Source organism: Cetorhinus maximus, chromosome 14 (assembly GCF_964194155.1).
Source record: "Cetorhinus maximus chromosome 14, sCetMax3.hap1.1, whole genome shotgun sequence".
Classification (NCBI taxonomy): Eukaryota; Metazoa; Chordata; class Chondrichthyes; order Lamniformes; family Cetorhinidae; genus Cetorhinus; species Cetorhinus maximus.
In genome coordinates this window covers 24,314,078-24,333,716 of record NC_135892.1, presented here as the reverse complement: position 1 = coordinate 24,333,716, position 19,639 = coordinate 24,314,078, and the positions used below count along the sequence as shown (strand labels likewise).

The window sequence follows — 19,639 nt, the reverse complement described above, 5'->3', positions numbered from 1 at the left end:
TTCTCCCCTAAGAGGAAACATCCTTCCACATCCATCCTGTCAAGACCCTTCAGGATCTTATTTGTTTTAATCAAGTCACCTCTTACTCTTCTAAAACTCTGGTGGATACAAGGCTAGCCTGTCCAACCTTTCCTCATAAGACAAGACAACCCACCCATTCCAGGTATGTCTAGTAAGCCTTCTCTGAATTGCTTCCAATGCATTTACATCCTTCCTTAAATGAGGAGACCAATATTGTACACAGCACTCCAGATGTGGACTCATCAATGCCCTGTATAACTGAAGCATAACCCCTCTACTTTGTATTCAATCCCCTTCGCAATAAACAATAACATTCTATTAGCTATCCTAACTACTTGCTGTACATGGATACTAACCTTTTGCAGTTCATGCACTAGGATACCCAGGTCCCTCTGAATCTCAGAGCTCTGCAATCTCTCACCATTTAGATAATAAGCTTTTTTTACTTTTCCTGCTAAAATGGACAATTTCACATTTTCCCACATTATACTCCAATTGCCAGATATTTGCCCACTCACTTAAGCTATCTCTTTGTAGCCTTATGTCCTCTTCATAACTTACTTTCGTACCTAATTTTGTATCATCAGCAAATTTAGCAACCATACCTTTAGTACCTTCATCCAAGTCAAAGTGAAAAAAGTTGAGGCCTCAGCACTGATCCCTGTGACACACCACTTGTTACAACTTGCCAACTAGAAAATGACCCATTTATGCCTACTTTCTTTCCTGTTAGCTAGCCAATCTTCTATCCATGCCAATATGTTACCCTCTACACCTTGAACCATTATTTTCCACAATAACCTTTGATGTGACACCTCATCAAATGCTTCTGGAAATCTAAGTACAGTACATCCACCACTTCTTTATCCACAGCATATGCCACTCCTTCAAAGAACTCTAATAAATTGGTAAAACATGATTTCCATCTCACAAAACCATGTTGACTCTGCCCGATTACCTTTAATTTTTCTAAGTGCCCTGCTATAATGTCTTTAATAATAGCTTCTAACATTTTCCCTATGACAGGTGTTAAGCTAACTGGTCTGCAGTTTCCTGTTTTCCATCTCCCTTTTTGCATAAAGGAGGTGCATTCGTTATTTTACGATCTAATGGAACCTTCCCCGAATCTAAGCAATTTTGGAAATTTAAAACCAACACATCAACTATCTCACTAGTCACTTCTTTTCAGACCATAGGAGGAATTCCATCAGTACCCAGGGACTTGTCAGCCTGCAGCTCCAACAATTTGCTCAGTGCCACTTCCCTGCTGATAGTAATTTTCTTGAGTTCCTCCCTCCTTTCAATTTCCTTATTTACAGCTATTACTGGGATGTTACCTGTATCCTCTATAGTGAAGGCCAATGCAAAATACCTGTTCGATTCATTGGCCATCTCCTTATTTTCCATTACTAATTTCGCAGACTCACTTTCTATAGAATCAACTTTGTTAACTCTTTTCTTATTTAAATGTCTATAGAAACTCTTACTATCTTTTTATATTTCTAGCTAGCTTTCTCTTGTACTCTAATTTTTCCCTCTTTATTAATCTTTTAGTCATTCTTTGCTGTTTTTTTTATATTCTGTCCAAACTTCTGACCTGCCACCCATCTTTGTGCAATTATATGCTTTATCTTTAAGTTTGATACTATCTTTAACTTTTTTAGTTAACCACAGATTGTGGGTTATCCCCTTGAAATTTCTTTCTCGTTGGAATGCATCTATTCTGTGTATTCCGAAATATCCCTCTAAATGTCTGTCACCACAACTCTACTGATCTATCTTTTAACTGAATTTGCCAGTTCACTTTACCTAGCTCTGCTTTCATGGCCTCATAATTGCCCTTATTTAAATTTTAAATACTTCTCTCCCTCAAACCGAATGTAAAATTCACTCATATTGTGATCGCCTTCACTATGAGGTCATTAATTAATCCTAACTCATTGCATAATACCAGGTCTAGTGTAGCCTGCTCTCTGGCTGGCTCCAGAACATGCTGTTCTAAGAAACTATCCTGAAAACTTCTAATGAACTCATCAAGGCTATTGTTGCCTATCTGATTTTTCCAATCTATTATGTGGATTAAAATCCCCCATGATTATCGCTATGCCTTTCTGACAAGTTCCCATTTTTCTTCCTTTATACTCTGTCCTACCATGTGGGCACTGTTATAGGGCCTATACACCACATCCACAAGTGACTTCTTGCCTTGATCATTTCTCATCTCTACCCAAACTACTTCTACATCCTGGTTTCCTGAACTTAGGTCATCCCTCTCTACTGAGTTAATATCATTAATTTACAGAGCCACCCGCCACCTTTTCTTCGCTCCCTGTCCTTCTTGAATGTCAAGTATCCTTCAATATTCCAGTCTCAATCTATGTCATCCTGCAGCCATGTCACTGTGATGGCTATCAGATCACACTTATTTATTTCTATTTGAGCCATCAGTTCATCTATTTTGTTTCAAATGGTATGTGCATTCAGTTACAGAGCCTTTAGTTTTGTGCTTTTATTATTTTTGTAACCTCTAGCCTTATCTGATTTATTCATAGATTTGTACTCTCTCTCCCTTCCAGTCACAGTCTATCATTTCCCATATTAGTACCTTTCTCTCTTGCCTTGTCTCCACTCTTTGATTTACCACATCTTCCCAAATTTGATCCCTTGCTCCAACTAGTTATTTTTAATAAATCCTCTTATGGTTCACTAGAATGGTTATTTCAGCACAGTTCTGCTGTCGATGATCCTAACGGTACAGCCCCCACTTTGCCCAGTACTGGTACCAGTGCCCAGAACCAGAACCCACTTCTACCATACCAGTCTTTGAGCCACACATTTCTCTAATCTTATATTCCCTATGCCAATTTGCATGTGGTTTAGGTAATACTCCAGAGATTACCACCTTTGAGGTTCTGCATATGTCATTGGTACCTACATGGACCAAAACGACTTGGTCCTCCCCCTCCTACACCAAGTTCCTCTCCAGCTCTGAGCAGATGTCCTGAAACCTGACACTGGACAGGCAACACAGCCTTTGAGACGCTTATCTTTGCTGCAGAGAACAGTGTCAATCCCCCTCATTATACTGTCCCCTACTACCACTACATTTCTCTTTGCTCCCCCACTTGAATGGCTTCCTGTACCATGATACTATGGCTAGTCGGCTCATCCACCCTGCAATCCCGGCTCTCATCCAAAAAGCTGAAAGAACCTCAAACCTGTCGGACAATGGCAAAGACTGAGGCTCCTGCACTCCTGCCCTCTGGGTCCCCTTAGCTCAGCCTCCAGCTCAATGACTCTGAGCTGAAGCTCCTCGAGCTGCAAACATTTACTGCAGACATGTTTGCCCTGGATCACAATGGCATCCAGGAGCTCTCACATGCTGCAGCCTTGACAGTACTTGTCCTGTCATCCTTAATATGCTTTAACTAACTACTTAATTATTTTATTCAATTAATTATTTTCTTTTTTATATATTTTATTAACCTTACTACCAGTCTGTCTACTCTTTTAAACCTTAGGAATAGAATACACCTTAACCACTTACCAGATACTCAAACAGCCAGCTTCTTCCCCTGTAGAGTAAGGGCAATTCCTAGAGGGTGAAAAAGTTAGAAAAAGCAAAGGAGCACCTCCTTCCCCTCTTCTGCTCACTCCCTCATTCACCCAACTCTCAGTACTCTTGTTCAATGTTGAACTCCTGTGCTAAGATGCACTGAGAGGCCTAGTTACATTGTCTGAAACTAACTCAGCCCCAGGTAAAAAAAAAAGTTTCAGCTAGTTTCCTTAATTAATTAACTTTAACTGTTCTCCTGTGGACAGCTTATATATCCCTGCTTAAGCCTGGATGAAATTTAGAATTTAGATTGAATTCAATCTGAAGTTAATAATTATGCCTGATCTACACCCTTATAGAAAATGAAATAATTCACCAATTAAACTCCACATACTATTAATGACTAAGTAGAGATACCTGTCTTATCTTGTCAAAATGTATACAAGCACACATGGAAAGAATCAGCTCATTACTTCTGTCATCAGCACTAAGTCATATTATATCTGCTGTAGCTCAGGTAGCCTGTTTCTCAAAAAACAGTTTATTCATGGAAAAGGGCATGAAGGCATGTGGGAACATGGTGGTCACATGAGATTAGGATTACTGTTTGTGTGGAGAATAAATACTAACACAAACTGGTTCGGCTGGGTGTCCTGTTTCCATGATGTAACTTATATGCAGGCTCCGAAGCATGACAAGCATCATGCAGAACAAAAGAAGGCCATCCTGCCCATGCCAGCTTGTGCAAAGAGCTATTCCATTATACCCATTTCATCACTCTTTCTGGAGCCCTGCAAATTTTTCAACTTCAAATTCCCTTTTGAAAATTGTTACTGAATCTTCTTCCACCACTCGTTCAAGCATTGCATTCCACTTGATGCAAGACTTTATCTATACTAGGTGATCTGTGGAATAGTTCATGGTGAATCAGGGGCTACCTTATGAGAACGAAAACCTGTTATACGCAATTTATTGGCCTGGAATTTTCCTCTGAGTGGTGAAGCTGTGGCATTTGCCTCCCTGCCCAAACAAAATCATTCATATCTTGTCTGTAGGTTGCACTTTCCTCTTCTTCCTGTAGCAGGGCCTACTGTTGAGACAAGCAACAAGAGCTTCCAGAGTGACAAATTGCAGGTGAAGCCATACCTCCTTTTGGCATCACGTTCTGAAGGCACATCGCATGAGGTCAGTCTTCAGCTCAATGATAGGCAAGTTTTTTTAATGCATAATTCTTAATATTTTCAAATAGTTTTTAGAGTGGCTCCTCCCACTCCACAGTTCCACGGTTGTTGGAAACAGAACATGGAGGGGAAAAGGAGCAGGCAGAGCTAGAGCCAGTAGCTGGGTCGGGTGGGGGTGCAGGTGGAGGAGCTGGGAGAATCATGAAAAGCATTTTAATCATAATTTATAATGTTTTATTTGAAGTATGGACAAAACTACTTGGAGGACTGACTACTTGATTTACACCTGTTGTCAGTTATCGGTTATCAGCACTAACTTTTTGCATGGAAAAAAAACATGCAGGTTGAGGACAAACAGACAAAGTTTTCAAACAATTGACCCTGCCTCTTTTAAGATTTGGAATGGCACGGCCATGAGCATGGAGAACCCATTCAGATGCGCCACAACTTCCAGATTTCAGCATAGGTGAGCTCACTGGCTATTGCAGTGCCGGATTGTCCCCCTATAGGACCACACCTTTCAGAATTGAAGAAGGAAAATCTGGACAATTATATTGCTACTAAGGTGAAACTGTGTGTAAGATGGACTATTCCTTCATGGTAGAATAGGCACATCCTGAGAAAGAGAAAAACTTACATTTATGTAGTGCTTTGCATGACAACTGGACATCTCAAAGCACTTTAAAGCTACAGAAGTGCACACTGTTGTATGTAGAATATGAGGCAATTTGCACACAGCAAGCTCCCACAAATAGCAATGTGATGACCGAATAATTTGTTTTTGTAATGCTGATTGAGGGATAAACATTGCCCAGGACACAGAGGATAACTCCACAGTTCTTCAAAGTGGTGCTGTGGGATCTTTTATGTCCACCTGAGAGAGCTGATGGGGCCTCAGTTTAATGTTTCATTTTAAAGATGGCAGCTCTGACAGTGCAGCACTCGCTCAGTACTACACTAGAGTATCAGCCCATATTTATATGAGCTCAGATCATGAAGCGGGACTCAAACTCTCAACTTTCTGACCCAGGCGAGAGTGCTCTAGCAACTAAGTCACAGCTGACACAGATCAGGTCAATTACAGGGCAATTGTTGCTCTGTACTTTGGCACTTGTTTACTACCCCAAGATCATAAGAACTAGCTGGAAATAACTAGCTTTCTTTCTGTTATGTTTCCTTTTTATTTAAAAAGATAATTGGACATCTGTAATGATTCGTAATTTCTGAAGTTTGACATAGGTACACCAGATTAATGATTTGCACGTGGGGCCATCTTATAGCTACAGATGGAGGAGTATTTGTCCTGAAATGACTTCCCTTCCCTATAAGTACTAGATCAAGCAATTCCAAAACTGTTGGCCCAGATTTTGCTGTCGCTAAAGGAGCACACTATTATTTACGCACAAATAATAATAGTTCAGATGAGGGGTAGATGCGCAGTTAAACTTAAAAATCTGAAAGTTGCTGTCCGATTCACACCAATCCACCATTAGCATCACAAAAAATGGCATCTTACTGTCTGTCTCACCATTCAGATGCATTAAATGGTGTGATGTTACTGTATTTGTAGGCTAAATACAAATCTAAACTCACCACAGAAAGTTAACTCAAGTTATTTCAAGTCTAAGTACTCCTCTAGCAACGAGATAAATGAAACTTACAGCCGATAAAATCCCCGCCACTGCAAATTACCTGTCACAAGTATCAAGTCTCATTTCTTCAGGTTGTAATTATTTTTGGAGATTTTAAAAATGTTAAATTTTAAATAAACATTTATTTTAAGCTTTTTGACATTTTTTCCTAATCCAATAGTTTGTCCCCTATCTGATACAGTATTGCAGTCTAATCTGCACTTCCATCTTCGTCTTTGTGCGGTTAATTTCAAAATTCTTCAATTTGATTGGTTATGGAAACACACAGCTGCTCTCCTTATTCACTAAAGTCCCAGGTGGCCAGTTTCCTTCACTGCGTCATTATCTGCTCACCCTTTCAGTGACATAACGCACAGTCAATTTAAAAGTCTGAACCTGCAAGGAAAACTCCAACTAATGGCATCTGCCCTTAGTTGTCCAGCTTCAGCAAGTTATGCCCTGTTAAGTGTCAGCAATCTAAACCAAAACATTTCAGAATAATTTTGTGATAAGCAGAGAAAACCTTTGAAGGTCAAAAGATTAAGAGTGCTCACAAATAAAGTTCATGCACTCACTGAATTCGACTCTGGGGTGATTTCCCAAATTTCATCTGTCTGGTTAAAAAAATAAATTGATTGAATCTACTTCAATTTTATAGAAAATTTCTGGATTTATGCTATAAAAAACCATTAAACACTTACGTGCACTTTTGGGGTTGGAGGAAGACCATTGCTAATAGGTTTCTGTAAGGGGAGGTATGAGAAAGAAAAACATGTAAGCATACATCAGGACTATGTTGTTTTCTGACAAAGTGATTATTAGAAATTCATCAGTATTCAAAAAATAAAAGTTTGCTCTCATAACTCTGCAGTGATTTTACTGCAAAGTGTTCAGCTGCAACTCACATTCAACAAATCAGCTTGATAGTACAGGAGAAAAGATATTGAGAAAAGTTAAACAGCTCGCTTCTGCACCTTTCATGATCTCAAGACATCCCAAAACACTCAGTCATAACCGACATACTATGTTATTGTCACAATGGTAAACTACCATTCCTCGTTCTTCACAATCTGTCTGCACACAGTTGATCATACCATCTTCCTCCAATGCTTCTCCACCTTCATCCAGCTGGGGCTGCTCTCACCAGGGCTCCATTCTTATCTTTCCAGTCATAGTCAGGGAATCATCCAAAGTGGCTTTTCTCCCCACTCCCACATCATTACCTCTGATGTTCACAAGGATCTATCCTTAGCCCCCAACTACCTCTTACCTATATGCAGACCCTCAATGACATCATCCAAAAACAATACTGGGCTCCCATATATAAGATCTCTCTCCACCCTTCCACTGGTTCTAAATTGTCACACTGCCTGTCTGAAATCCAGTATGTACTGGATGAGCAGAAATGTCTTCCAACTAAACATTGGAAGGATGAAGCCCTTGTCCCTGATTTTGCAGTCAGCAGAGGAGTGATAGCGCTCATCTCTGACCTTGAAGTAAGCTAAATGCAAAGATCCTGCGATCTCTGTGGTATGGATTTTCTCTTTTTAAATGACGGATTTGATTTTGGCACCAAGTCTGGGGGATGTCCACATATCCAACAACAGTGATATCATCAAGCAGGCTAAGCAGTCAATCACATTGAAGAATTCTTTCAGACAGAAAATCAGGAAGTAAAATGTACTGATTAAGATGCACCCCTTATAAATCTTGGAGAGCAAAATAAAGATTAGGATATGGGAATAAGGTAGAAGCAGAAATATCAAGCTAGCCAAAAAACATTTTACATAGGATTGTAGTATAAATGTAGAAATTTGACATTCACCAAATATAAAATCAATTTTTCAGGGCAAGAGAGGTCATTTAGCAGCAGTTAATGGTTAGTATACTGATAAAAACCCAGGTATACCGCATTCAACAAGGCAAAATCTTTTAAGCAGTGATGTTATAGCATAAAAGGGGGATTCATGTCAGTTCAAAACTGATTTCTGAAGACCATTGCCTATTGACGTCCCCCCAGACAGTCAGTGACAGCAACTTCTAGATTTCCACATTTAACTGTGTCTGTGTGGATGCCAGAAAGTTGCTGTCAGCTCCACAGTTGTAATAATGGCAAACTCATTGACAATTTCACTGTCAGTACAACTGCAAAATATGAACTGTTGTCTTTGGACCCTGCCATAAACTATGTTTTTTTTTAAAATCCATTCACGGGATGTGGGTTCACTGGCTGGGCCAGCGGTTATTGCCCATCCCTAGTTGCCCTTGAGAAGGTGGTGGTGTGCTGCCTTCTTGAACCACTGCAGTCCATGTGGTGTAGGTACGCCCACAGTGCTGTTAGGAAGGGGGATCTTGACCCAGCGACAGTGAAGGAATGGCGATATATTTCCAAGTGAGGATGGTGAGTGACTTGGAGGGGAAATTCCAGGTAGTGGTGCTCCCATACATCTACTGCTCTTGTCCTTCTAGATGGTAGTGCTCATGGGTTTGGAAGGTGCTGTTTAAGAAGCCTTGGTAAATTCCTGCAGTGCATCTTGTAGATGATGCACACTGCTGCTACTGTGCGTCGGTAGTGGAGAGAGTGAATGTTTGTGGATATGGTGCCAATCAAAAGGGCTGCTGTGTCCTGGACAGTGTCAAGCTTCATGAGTGTTGTGGGAGCTGCAGTCATCCAGACAAGTGAGTATTGCATCACAGTCCTGACTTGTGCCTTGTAGATGGTGGACAGGATTTGGGGAGTCAGGTGATGAGTTACTTGTCGCGCGATTCCTAGCATCTGACCTGCTCTTGTAGCCACAGTATTTATATGGCTAATCCAGTTCAGTTTCTGATCAATGGTTGATAGTGGGGGATTCAGTCAGGGTAATGCCAATGAACATCAAGGGGCAATGATAAGATTCCGTCTTATTTGAAATGGTCATTGCCTGACACTTGTATGACGTGAATGTTATTTGCCACTTGTCAGCCCAAGCCTGGATATTGTCCAGGTCTTGCTGCATTTGGACATAGGCTGCTTCAGTATCTGGAGTCGCGAATGGTGCTGAACATTGTGCAATCATCAGCGAACATCCCCATTTCTGACCTTATGATGGAAGGAAGGTCATTCATGAAGCAGCTGAAGATGGTTGGGCCAAGGACACTATCCTGAGGAATTCCTGCAGTGATGTCCTAGAGTTGAGATGACTGACCTCCAACAACCACAACCATCTTTCTTTGTGCTAATTATGACTCCAACCAGTGGAGAGTTTTTCCCGATTCCCATTGACTCCAGTTTTGCTCGGGCTTCTTGATGCCACACTCTGTCAAATGTGGCCTTGTTCCCTAGCTACCGACTCCATCCCTCTCTCTGACAACTATCCTTAGTTGAATTAATTCTCATACACCAACCCTCCCTTCCTCCTACTTTCTGAAGAAGAAAAAAGAAACCAGATATCTTTAAACTCTCCCAACACTGCACAATAATGAGATTCCCAGGAGGTAACACTGATGTTAGTAATGGTCTGCTGGAGTGCAAAAGAAACTGTAGTGTTAACCTTAATAATTTTCCTCTAAACCAGAGGTTGTCAAAACTGGAAGGGGAACTAAATTGACTTGGATGTTGGGGTGCAGAGGATGGGTTGGTCAGGAAGGGCAGCCACTGATTAAACCTTAAATAGTAGGAAAAGGTACAAAGTGCTGATATTTGCAGGGAAGCAGGGACATGGCACATTTAACAACAAGACATCATATTTTTCTTCCGTCTCCAACCTGGCAGTCAACTAACTTGGCAGATTGTCCAGCTGCTGGGTAGGAAAATGAGCGGCAGGAGACCACAGCGAGGGATCATCCCCAGCAGTCGGGTTGGAGCTACAGACTCAGGCTTGATGTGGGGTGGGTGGGTGTCACTGATTGCAACGGGCTGGAATTCCCTAACTGATTGCCTAGATCTGCAACTGCAATCTACAAAATTTAACCTGAACAGTATGATACTTCAAGCTCAAATTTGAATCGCAACCTCAACTGATAGTAAAGAATTGGTTATCTTTACTGGGCCAGTTGACAGTCCATGAACAGGCTGTAATAAATTTCACACTGGATGGGAATACTATGCAGCAATTGAATGCTACCACTTAGGTGTGGGAAACAGCAAAAGCTTCACCCCAAAGAAAAAACAGCCTTCCTGAACCAACTAATCACAGAATAGAAATAACTGGTGACAGAAGTCAACTGTAGAACCCAGAAGAGGAAATAAAAGTTGAACAAAATGGATGTAGGAGGGGGAAAAATTTCAATTATGTGCACCTTTCGCAGAAACAATACCGCAAGTTGGTGCATGTGTAAAAGACATCCTAAGCCTAATGTTTCTCCTTTCATTCTTCCCTTGGCATGAAAACACAAGAAAGGATATATTGTAATAACAGGATTACATTTACAAAGATTGAAAGTGCAAACCTTTTAGCTACTATATATAACAGAGCACAAGAAACTTTACAAAGCAAATGGAATGCTCACAGGGAGGTCCTTCTTATCTTTCCTTGGAGGAAGCCCTGGTGGATAACTACTTCTGTTTTCATACAGTTGTTGAGAATTGCTGTCTTTCTCCCCATTCACCTGCATGGAGTTCACTCCATTCCCTGAACAGAAAAATAATATTTTCAGTAAGCATGAATATATTGACATATATATTGGTCCCGAAACCACTGACAAACAAAACTACATCGCACAAGCAGGCTGAACCTCCAGATTACAAGCAGCCTTTAGAAAAAGGCATCCTAATGCAAGGAATGCCATTAGCTGTTTACTTCTGAGTGTGTCCTATTGTCAGTGCCAGACCCTTAAAAAAACACTTGTCGAGGCAGTCTTCCAGCAGCCAGATTATAATACCACCTCATTTATATTCCAGTACAAAAGGCAAAGCTGAGGCTGTTGTTAGTAGTTAAGATGAGGACAGCCTACCTTGAAGAAGTATTGCTCTTCTCTCCGACAGAATTTCCACCTGTCTCTTTTGCCCTATTCACCTTCATTGCTTTCCATTTCTCCCCCTATCGAGCTCTCGTGTCCCACCCCCTTCTACCAGCTTATATTTCATCTCATTTCTATACGTCTTAGTTCTGATGAAGGGTCATACGGACTCGAAACGTCAACTGTATCCCTCTCCGCAGATGCTGTCAGACCTGCTGAGTTTTTCCAGGTATTTTTGTTTTTGCCCTGTATATTACTTCTGTTCTCATCTCACTGGATATTTTGTCCCATTTCTTTCCCTGATTAGGATGCCATGGCAGTCAGACAGACAAACGCAAAAATTCAAATGCAACAAAGCAGTATCCAGTGAAACTCAACGCAAACTGAAGGAACAGTACCTCATCTTCCGACTAGGCACTTTACAGCATTCCGGACTTAATATTGAGTTCAACAATTTCAGATCATGAACTCTCTCCTCCATCCCCACCCCCTTTCCGATCCCCCCCTTTTCCAATAATTTATAATTTTAATATATATTTTTCTTTTCCCAACTATTTTTAAATTTATTTTGATCTATCGTTTTATCTCCACCTTTTAGCCCATTTCAATCCCTTCCCCCCCCACCCCACCCGGGCCATCTGCCACTAGCTTGTCCTGCTTCCTATCCTTAATGTCCCCATTAGCACATTCCTTAGATAATATCACCACCGTCAACACCCCTTTGTCCTTTTGTCTATGACATCTTTGGCAATCTCTTCTTTGCCTCCACCTATCACTGGCCCCCTATCCAGCTCTATCTGTCCCACCCCCCTCTACCAGCTTATATTTCACCTCATTTCTCTATTTCCTTAGTTCTGATGAAGAGTCATATGGATTCGAAACCTCAACTGTATTCCTCTCCGCAGATGATGTCAGACCTGCTGAGTTTTTCCAGGTATTTTTGTTATAGTATCCAGAACATGTTCACTATCACCTGAAATGTCATAGTTCACTATCACCTGAAATGTCATAATGTCAACATAACATCAAAGAGAGTAAAGCAGACTGAACGCAGAAGTGGCAGTGCCCTATTCCCAACATCAATATCTTCAATTCCGAATTAGACAAATCAGCGGTGTTGACAGTTGCGGGCAGGTGTAAGACTGTGGCCAGTAGCAAATAACACGGCAACAACATTTTAAGAAATAAGAACATTTAGATATATCAAAAGTATCTTTAAAAGGGCAACTCTTCTGAGAGGCAAATATAAACTTATAAAGGCAGAGGGAAGGGAAAGCCACCACTTAAAACATCTTTTGTGTGTATGTTTGGATTAATGTTTATGACACAACTCATTAACTCTCAAAACGTATTAGGAACAATTTATAAAAATCAATTTGTGTCTTAGAAATGTTTCTTCCCTTTTAGAAAGTTCATGTTTTCTTGCTCATTTTTGCTTGGGTAGCGCTGTCTCAGCATCAGTCACCTCCTGTACCTCAACCAAGTGACAATTATCATATTCTGCTCTGCCATCACTCCTATCCTCGCTGACCTACATTGGCTCCTGGTCTATCAATGCTTCACAATTAAAATACTCACCCTCACCTTCAAACTTTTTCATGGCCTCAACCCTCTCTATTCTTAACTTCTCCAGCCCTACCACCCTTTCAGAACTCTGTATTCTTCCAACTCTGGTCTCTTTCATTCCCCACGCCCTTCGCCCCATCACCAGTAGCACATTTCCTGCCATGTAGGCCCTAAGCTCTGGAATTATCTTCCGAAACCTGTCCGTCTCACTCACCTTCTTTAATAACGTCTTTAAAATTCATCTCTAAAAGTGATATTTTAGTCACCCCTCCCAGTATCTTCTCCATCTGCTCAATGTTTGAATTAGTCCGATTACACGTCTCTGAGGCACCTTGGAATGTTTTTCTAACTAAAGGTATTACATTGATGCCAAGTTGTTGCTGAATTTTCAACGGTGAGTGGCGGTAGATGTTTGAGCAAAGCCCAATCTGTCCTCTCAGTCAACATTTAATTACATGCACCACTATGACATGGAACTCATACATGAAGAATGACCACTTGGATGGGATAATAGGACACCCCGGCACCTGTGAAATCACACTGCAGCAACAGTCAGCAGACTCAAGATAGGAAGAGATAAAACAAGTAAAATGCAGAAGATTTAGGCCATTATGTTCTGATTTGAATAAAACAAAAAAGCAGCACTGGTCCTTCAATATTAAAATTCTTCCATTGTTATGTGGCTTCAAGCAGTGTTACTACTGAATGGAGAAACAAGTTGCGGGGTTATTCAAGATTGCCAAATTATGCGTCTATGATTTTGGTAAATTAAAGGATAGATTCCTGATATGATGGGGAGAAATTTGGATGCTAGGCTCAAAAAAAAAATTTCATCTATGTATAGTTGTGTTACATGAAGGGTTTAATTTTCACTACTTTGCAGGGAGCTGGTAATTGGAAATGCCTTACTCTCACCAGCCCCATCATGAGTCTTCCAGCTATCTCTTGCACTGTTGAAAGGCTGCTGTATATTCCTCCATCTCACTTGAACTCTAGTTACCCTTGCAGTCATTACCTAGGGCGCTGTTCCTGATATAACTGCTGTTGGGAGGTAACCGAGGAGGGGGAGGTCTTGGTGGCACTTGTGCGCTTGGTCGTGCAGGACTGTCAGATGGGCATCTCTTGATTGTGCCTTGATTCTCTTCTTCAGGATAATTGCTTTCTTGTGGTATGTAGATTGACTTTGGCTGAACATAAAAGAAAAAACACTTAAAAAATAAAATCACAAATTTCTAAACGTTTCAGATTTATCCCATTTCTACATGTCTGGTACTATCTTGTTAATATGCTATTTTCACACATATTTACTGATTTTTCTCTTGACTGCTTTCAGCAGTCTACAGAGGGAAATGCTGGGGTGCAAGAATCATAGCTCAAGCAAAGCATGAATACAAGGTTTCAATATGACTCAGTTAATCAATTACTGATAAGTCTAAAGATTTTTGGGACGAGTAATCAGTTATTCATTGAAGTGATTAGAGCTATGAATTTAGTGCTACATTTACTGGTTATTACAATATATATGAAAACAGCCACATCACTTATGGAAGGCAATTTTTAAAAGAAATTCTTTTGAGGTGTGAGCGTTACTGGCAAGGCCATCCCTATTTGCCCTTGAGGAGGTGGTGGTGGTGAGCCACCTTCTTGAACCAGTGTAATCCATGTGGTGTAGGTACACTCTCAATGCTGTTAGGGAGGGAGTTCCAGGAATTTGTTCCAACGACAATGAAGGAACAGTGATATAGTTCCAAGTTTGAATAGTGAGAGACTTGGAGGGGAGCTTGCAGGCAGTGGTGCTCCCATGAATCTGCTTCCCTTGTCCTTCTAGGTGGTAGAAGTCACGAGTTTGAAAGGTACTGTCGAAGGAGGCTTGGCGAGTTGCTGCAGGCATCTTGAACATGGTGCACACTGCTGCCCTAGTGCAGGTGGGAGAGGGACTGAATGTTTTAAAGTTACTGACAGGGTGCCAAATAGCGATCTGCTTTGTCCTGGATGGTGTTGAGCTCCAGTCTCATCCAGGCAAGCACAGAGTACTCATTCACACTCCTGATTTGTGCCTCGCAGGTGGTTGACAGACTTGAGAGAGGAGATGAGAATTGCTCACCACAGAATTCCCAACCTGTTGGTGTAAACTTTTATGGTGGTGGGAGGCTTTCAGGGCTGTGATTGGGTTGGGGGTTGGTGGGGGGGGGGTGGGGGAGATCAAGGAGTGCACATGTGCACATGAACAGCTCCAACATCACAAATACGGGAAAAACAGCACTCCAGTCTCAAACCCAGGACACGGGACAGCTGGCCCAATTGCAGGACAAACCTGTAAAATCTGGCATGGTTGGTCACCCTGCCACAACCATCTTCCTTTGTGCTAGCTGAGACTCGCACCAGTGGAGAGTTTTCCCCGGTGATTCCCATTCACTTCAATTTTGCTAGGGCGCCTTGATATCAAGGGCAGTCACTCTCATTTCATCTTTTGAGTTCAGCTCTTTTGTCATATTTGGACCAAGGTTGTAACTAGGTCAGGAGCCTAATACGAACATAGAGCAGGAGTATGTCCATAAGACATAGGAGTAGAAATTAGGCCATTCGGCCCATTGAGTCTGCTCCACCATTCAATCATGGCTGATAAGTTTCTCAACCCCATTCTCCCGCCTTCTCCCCGTAACCTTTGATCCCCTTACCAATCAAGAACCTATCTATCTCCGTCTTAAATACACTCAATGACCTGGCCTCCACAGCCTTCTGTGGCAATGAATTCCATAGATTCACCACTCTCTGGCTAAAGAAGTTTATCCTCATCTCTGTTCTAAAAGGTCTTCCCTTTACTCTGAGGCTGTGCCCTCGGGTCCTAGTCTCTCCTACTAATGGAAACATCTTCCCCACGTCTACTCTATCCAGGCCTTTCAGTATTCTGTAAGTTTCAATCAGATCCCCCCTCATCCTTCTAAACTCCATTGAGTATAGGTCCAGAGTCCTCAAACGTTCCTCATATGTTAAGCCTTTCATTCCTGGGATCATTCTCGTGAACCTCCTCTGGACCCTCTCCAGGGCCAGCACATCCTTCCTGAGATACGGGGCCCAAAATTGCTCACAATATTCTAAATGTGGTCTGACCAGAGCCTTATAATGCCTCAGCAGCACATCCCTGCTTTTATATTCTAGTCCTCTCGAAATAAATGCCAACATTGCATTTGCCTTCCTAACTACCGACTCAACCTGCAAGTTAACCTTAAGAGAATCCTGGACTAGGACTCCCAAGTCCCTTTGCAACTCCAGACTTCTGAATTCTCTCCCCATTTAGAAAATAGTCTATGCCTCTATTCTTCCTACCAAAGTGCATGACCTCACACTTCCCCACGTTGTATTCCATCTGCCACTTCTTTGCTCATTCTCCTAACCTGTCCAAATCCTTCTGCAGCCTCCCCGCCTCCTCAATACTACCTGTCCCTCCACCTATCTTTGTATCATCTGCAAACTTAGCCAGGATGCCCTCAGTTCCTTCATCGAGATCATTAATGTATAATGTGAAAAGTTGTGGTCCCAACACTGACCCCTGCGGAACTCTACTAGTCACCGGCCGCCATCCTGAGAAGGACCCCCTTATCCCCACTTTCTGCCTCCTGCCAGACAGCCAATCTTCTATCCATGCTAGTACCTTGCCTCTAACACCATGAGCTCTTATCTTACTGAGCAGCCTCCTGTGCGGCACCTTGTCAAAGGCCTTCTGGAAGTCCAAGTAGATAACATCCATTGGCTCTCCTTTGTCTAACCTACTCGTTACCTCCTCAAAGAATTCTAACAGATTTGTCAGGCATGACCTCCCCTTGATGAAACCATGCTGACTTTGCCCGATTTTACCATGTACTTCCAAGTATTCTGAAATCTCATCCTTAATAAGGGACTCTAAAATCTTACCAACAACCCAGGTCAGGCTAATCGGCCTGTAATTTCCTGTCTTTTGCCTCACTCCCTTCTTAAACAGAGGGGTTACATTAGCGATTTTCCAGTCCTCTGGGACCCTCCCTGACTCCAGTGATTCCTGAAAGATCGCCACTAACGCCTCCACTATCTCTTCAGCTATCTCCTTCAGAACTCAGGGGTGTAATCCATCTGGTCCAGGTGATTTATCCACCTTCAGAACTTTCAGTTTTCCTAGCACCTTCTCCTTGGTAATGGCCACTATACTCACCTCTGCCCCCTGACTCTCTTGAACTTTGGGGATGTCACTCATGTCTTCCACTGTGAAGACTGACGCAAGTACCTATTCAGTTCCTCCGCCATTTCTTTGTTCCCCACTACTACTTCTCCAGCGTCATTTTCCAGCGGCCCAATGTCCACTTTTGCCTCTCTCTTACCCTTTATATATCTAAAAAAACTCCTGCAATCTTCCTTTATATTACTGGCTAGTTTACCCTCATATTTAATCTTCTCCCTCCTTATTTCTTTTTGTCATTCAGCCCTTCGAGCCTACTCCGCCATTTAATAAGTTCATGGCAGATCTAATAGTAACCCGAAATCTGCATCCATCTACACGCGGTAACCTATAAGGGCCTTGATTACCAAGAACCTATCTACCTCTGCCTTAAGAATATTAAAAGACTCTGCTTCCACCACTTTTTCAGGAAGAGAGTTTCAAAGATTCATGACCCCCTGAAAAAATTTCACCTCACCTCTGTTTTAAACATGCATTCCCTTATTTTTAAAGGGTGACCCCGAGTTCTAGATTCTCCCACAAGAGGAAACATCCTCTCCACATCCACCCTGTCAAGACTTCTCAGGATCTTATATGTTTCAATCAAGTCACTTCTTACTCTTCTAAACTCCAATCGATAAAAGCCTAGTCTGTCCAACCTTTCTTCATAAGACAACCCACCCATTCCAGGTATTATTCTGGTAAACCTTCTCTGAACTGCTTCCAACGCAATAACATCCTTCCTTGAATAAGGTGACTGATATTGTACAGTATTCCAAATGTGGTCTCACTAATGCCCTGTACAACTGAAGCATAACCTCCCTACTTTGTATCCAACTCCCCTCGCAATAAATGATTACATTCTATTTGCCTTCCTAATTACTTGCTGTGCCTGCGTACTAGACTTTTATGATTCATGCACTAGGACACCCAGATCCCCCAGCACCTCAGAGCTCTGCAACCTCTCACCATTTAGATAGTATGCTCTTTCATTATTCCTAACAAAACAATTTCACATTTTCCCACATTACACTCAATTTGCCAGGCCTTTACCCACTCACTTAACCCATCTATATCTTTCTGTAGCCTCCTTATGTCCTTTTCACAACTTACTTTCCTATCTTTGTGTCATCAGCAAATTTGGCAACCATCTCATCCATCCCTTCATCCAAGTCATTTATATAAATTGTAAACAATGGTAAACAAAATGTCCTTGACGGAATCCAAACGGAGTATCAGTGAGCAGGTATTGTTGTTTCGGTGCCACTAGATAGCACAGCTGACAGCACCTTCCATCACTTTGCTGATGATCAAGAATAGACTAATGGGGCAGTAATTGGTCAGATTGGATTTGTCCTGCCTTTTGTGGAAAGGACATTCCAGGGCAATTTTCCATGTTGCCGGGTAGATGCCAGTGTTGTAGCTGTACTGGAACAGCCTGGCTAGGGGCATAGCTAGTTCTGGAGCACAAGTCTTCAGTACTGCTGCCAGGGTGTCATCAGGGTCCGTAGCCTTTGCAATATCCACTGCCTTCAGCCTTGAAATTGAATTGACTGAATCTGTGATGCTGATGACCTCAGGAGGAGGCCAAGAGGGATCATCCATTCAACATTTCTGGCTGACGATGGCTGCAATGCTTCAGCCTCATGTCTTGCAGTGGTCTGCTGAGCTTCCCCATTGAGAATTTGCATATTTGTGGGGTCTCCTCATCCTCCAGTTAGTTGTTTAATTGTCCACCACCATTCATGACTGGACATGGTAGGACTGCAGAGCTTTGATCTGATCTGTTGGTTACAAGGTCACTTAGCTCTGTCTATCACCTGCCGATTTCATTCTTTACCATGGAAGTGGTCCTGTTTTGTAGCTTCACCAGGTTGACACCTCATTTTTAGATATGCCTGGTGCTGCTCTCCTGCACTCTTCAATGAACCAGGATTGATACCCTGGCTTGATGGTAATGGTAGAGTGAGGGATATGCCAGGACATGAGGTTACAGATTGCGGTTAAATATAATTCTGCTGCTGCTCATGACCCACAACGTCTCATGGGATGCCCAGTTTTGAGTTGTTACATCAATTCTGAAGCTATCCCATTTAGCACACCTGCAGTGTCACATAACAAAATTATATTTTGATTTTGTGCTTTCTTTAAGTTTATCAACTAAGAGTTAGTGTGCCACAATGATTCAAAGACTCTCAATTAATCACTTTGTGTGCAGCTGAGCCATACATACCAGAATATGCTTAATTGGCTGCTCTCAACTAAGTCTGACCTCAATATCCCAGATGATGAGCAGTAAAAGAAGAAATACAACCGACATCCTATTCTTGATTGCTATCTTTTTTGGGAGGCATAATTCCAGAGATTACATGGGCATTTCAGGAAAATTTATGTATCAAATGTGCTTGAGCACAAAAGAAATCTAGACTGACATTCCAATGCACTGTCTGCACTCTTGAGGTGGAGGAAATAGATTCCATGGCATTACTTCAAAGAGCAGCAGTGGAGTTATTCCCTCCTGGCCAATATATAATCCCTCAATCACCATAATAAA

General features: G+C 41.9%; 1 protein-coding gene across 11 annotated transcripts in view; it reads right to left on the bottom strand.

Moving 5' to 3' along the window:
* Nucleotides 1-19,639, bottom strand: part of map4k3a (mitogen-activated protein kinase kinase kinase kinase 3a) — a 279,053-nt gene that overhangs the window by 46,716 nt on the left and 212,698 nt on the right. For all 11 annotated transcript variants that reach the window (XM_078556672.1, XM_078556674.1, XM_078556676.1 and 8 more), the window contains 3 exons: nt 13,912-14,083; nt 10,881-11,002; nt 7,091-7,132 (listed from right to left, as the gene is read on the bottom strand). In XM_078556672.1, coding sequence (XP_078412798.1) covers nt 7,091-7,132; nt 10,881-11,002; nt 13,912-14,083 — 336 coding nt within the window. The remainder of the gene's footprint in view (nt 1-7,090; nt 7,133-10,880; nt 11,003-13,911; nt 14,084-19,639) is intronic.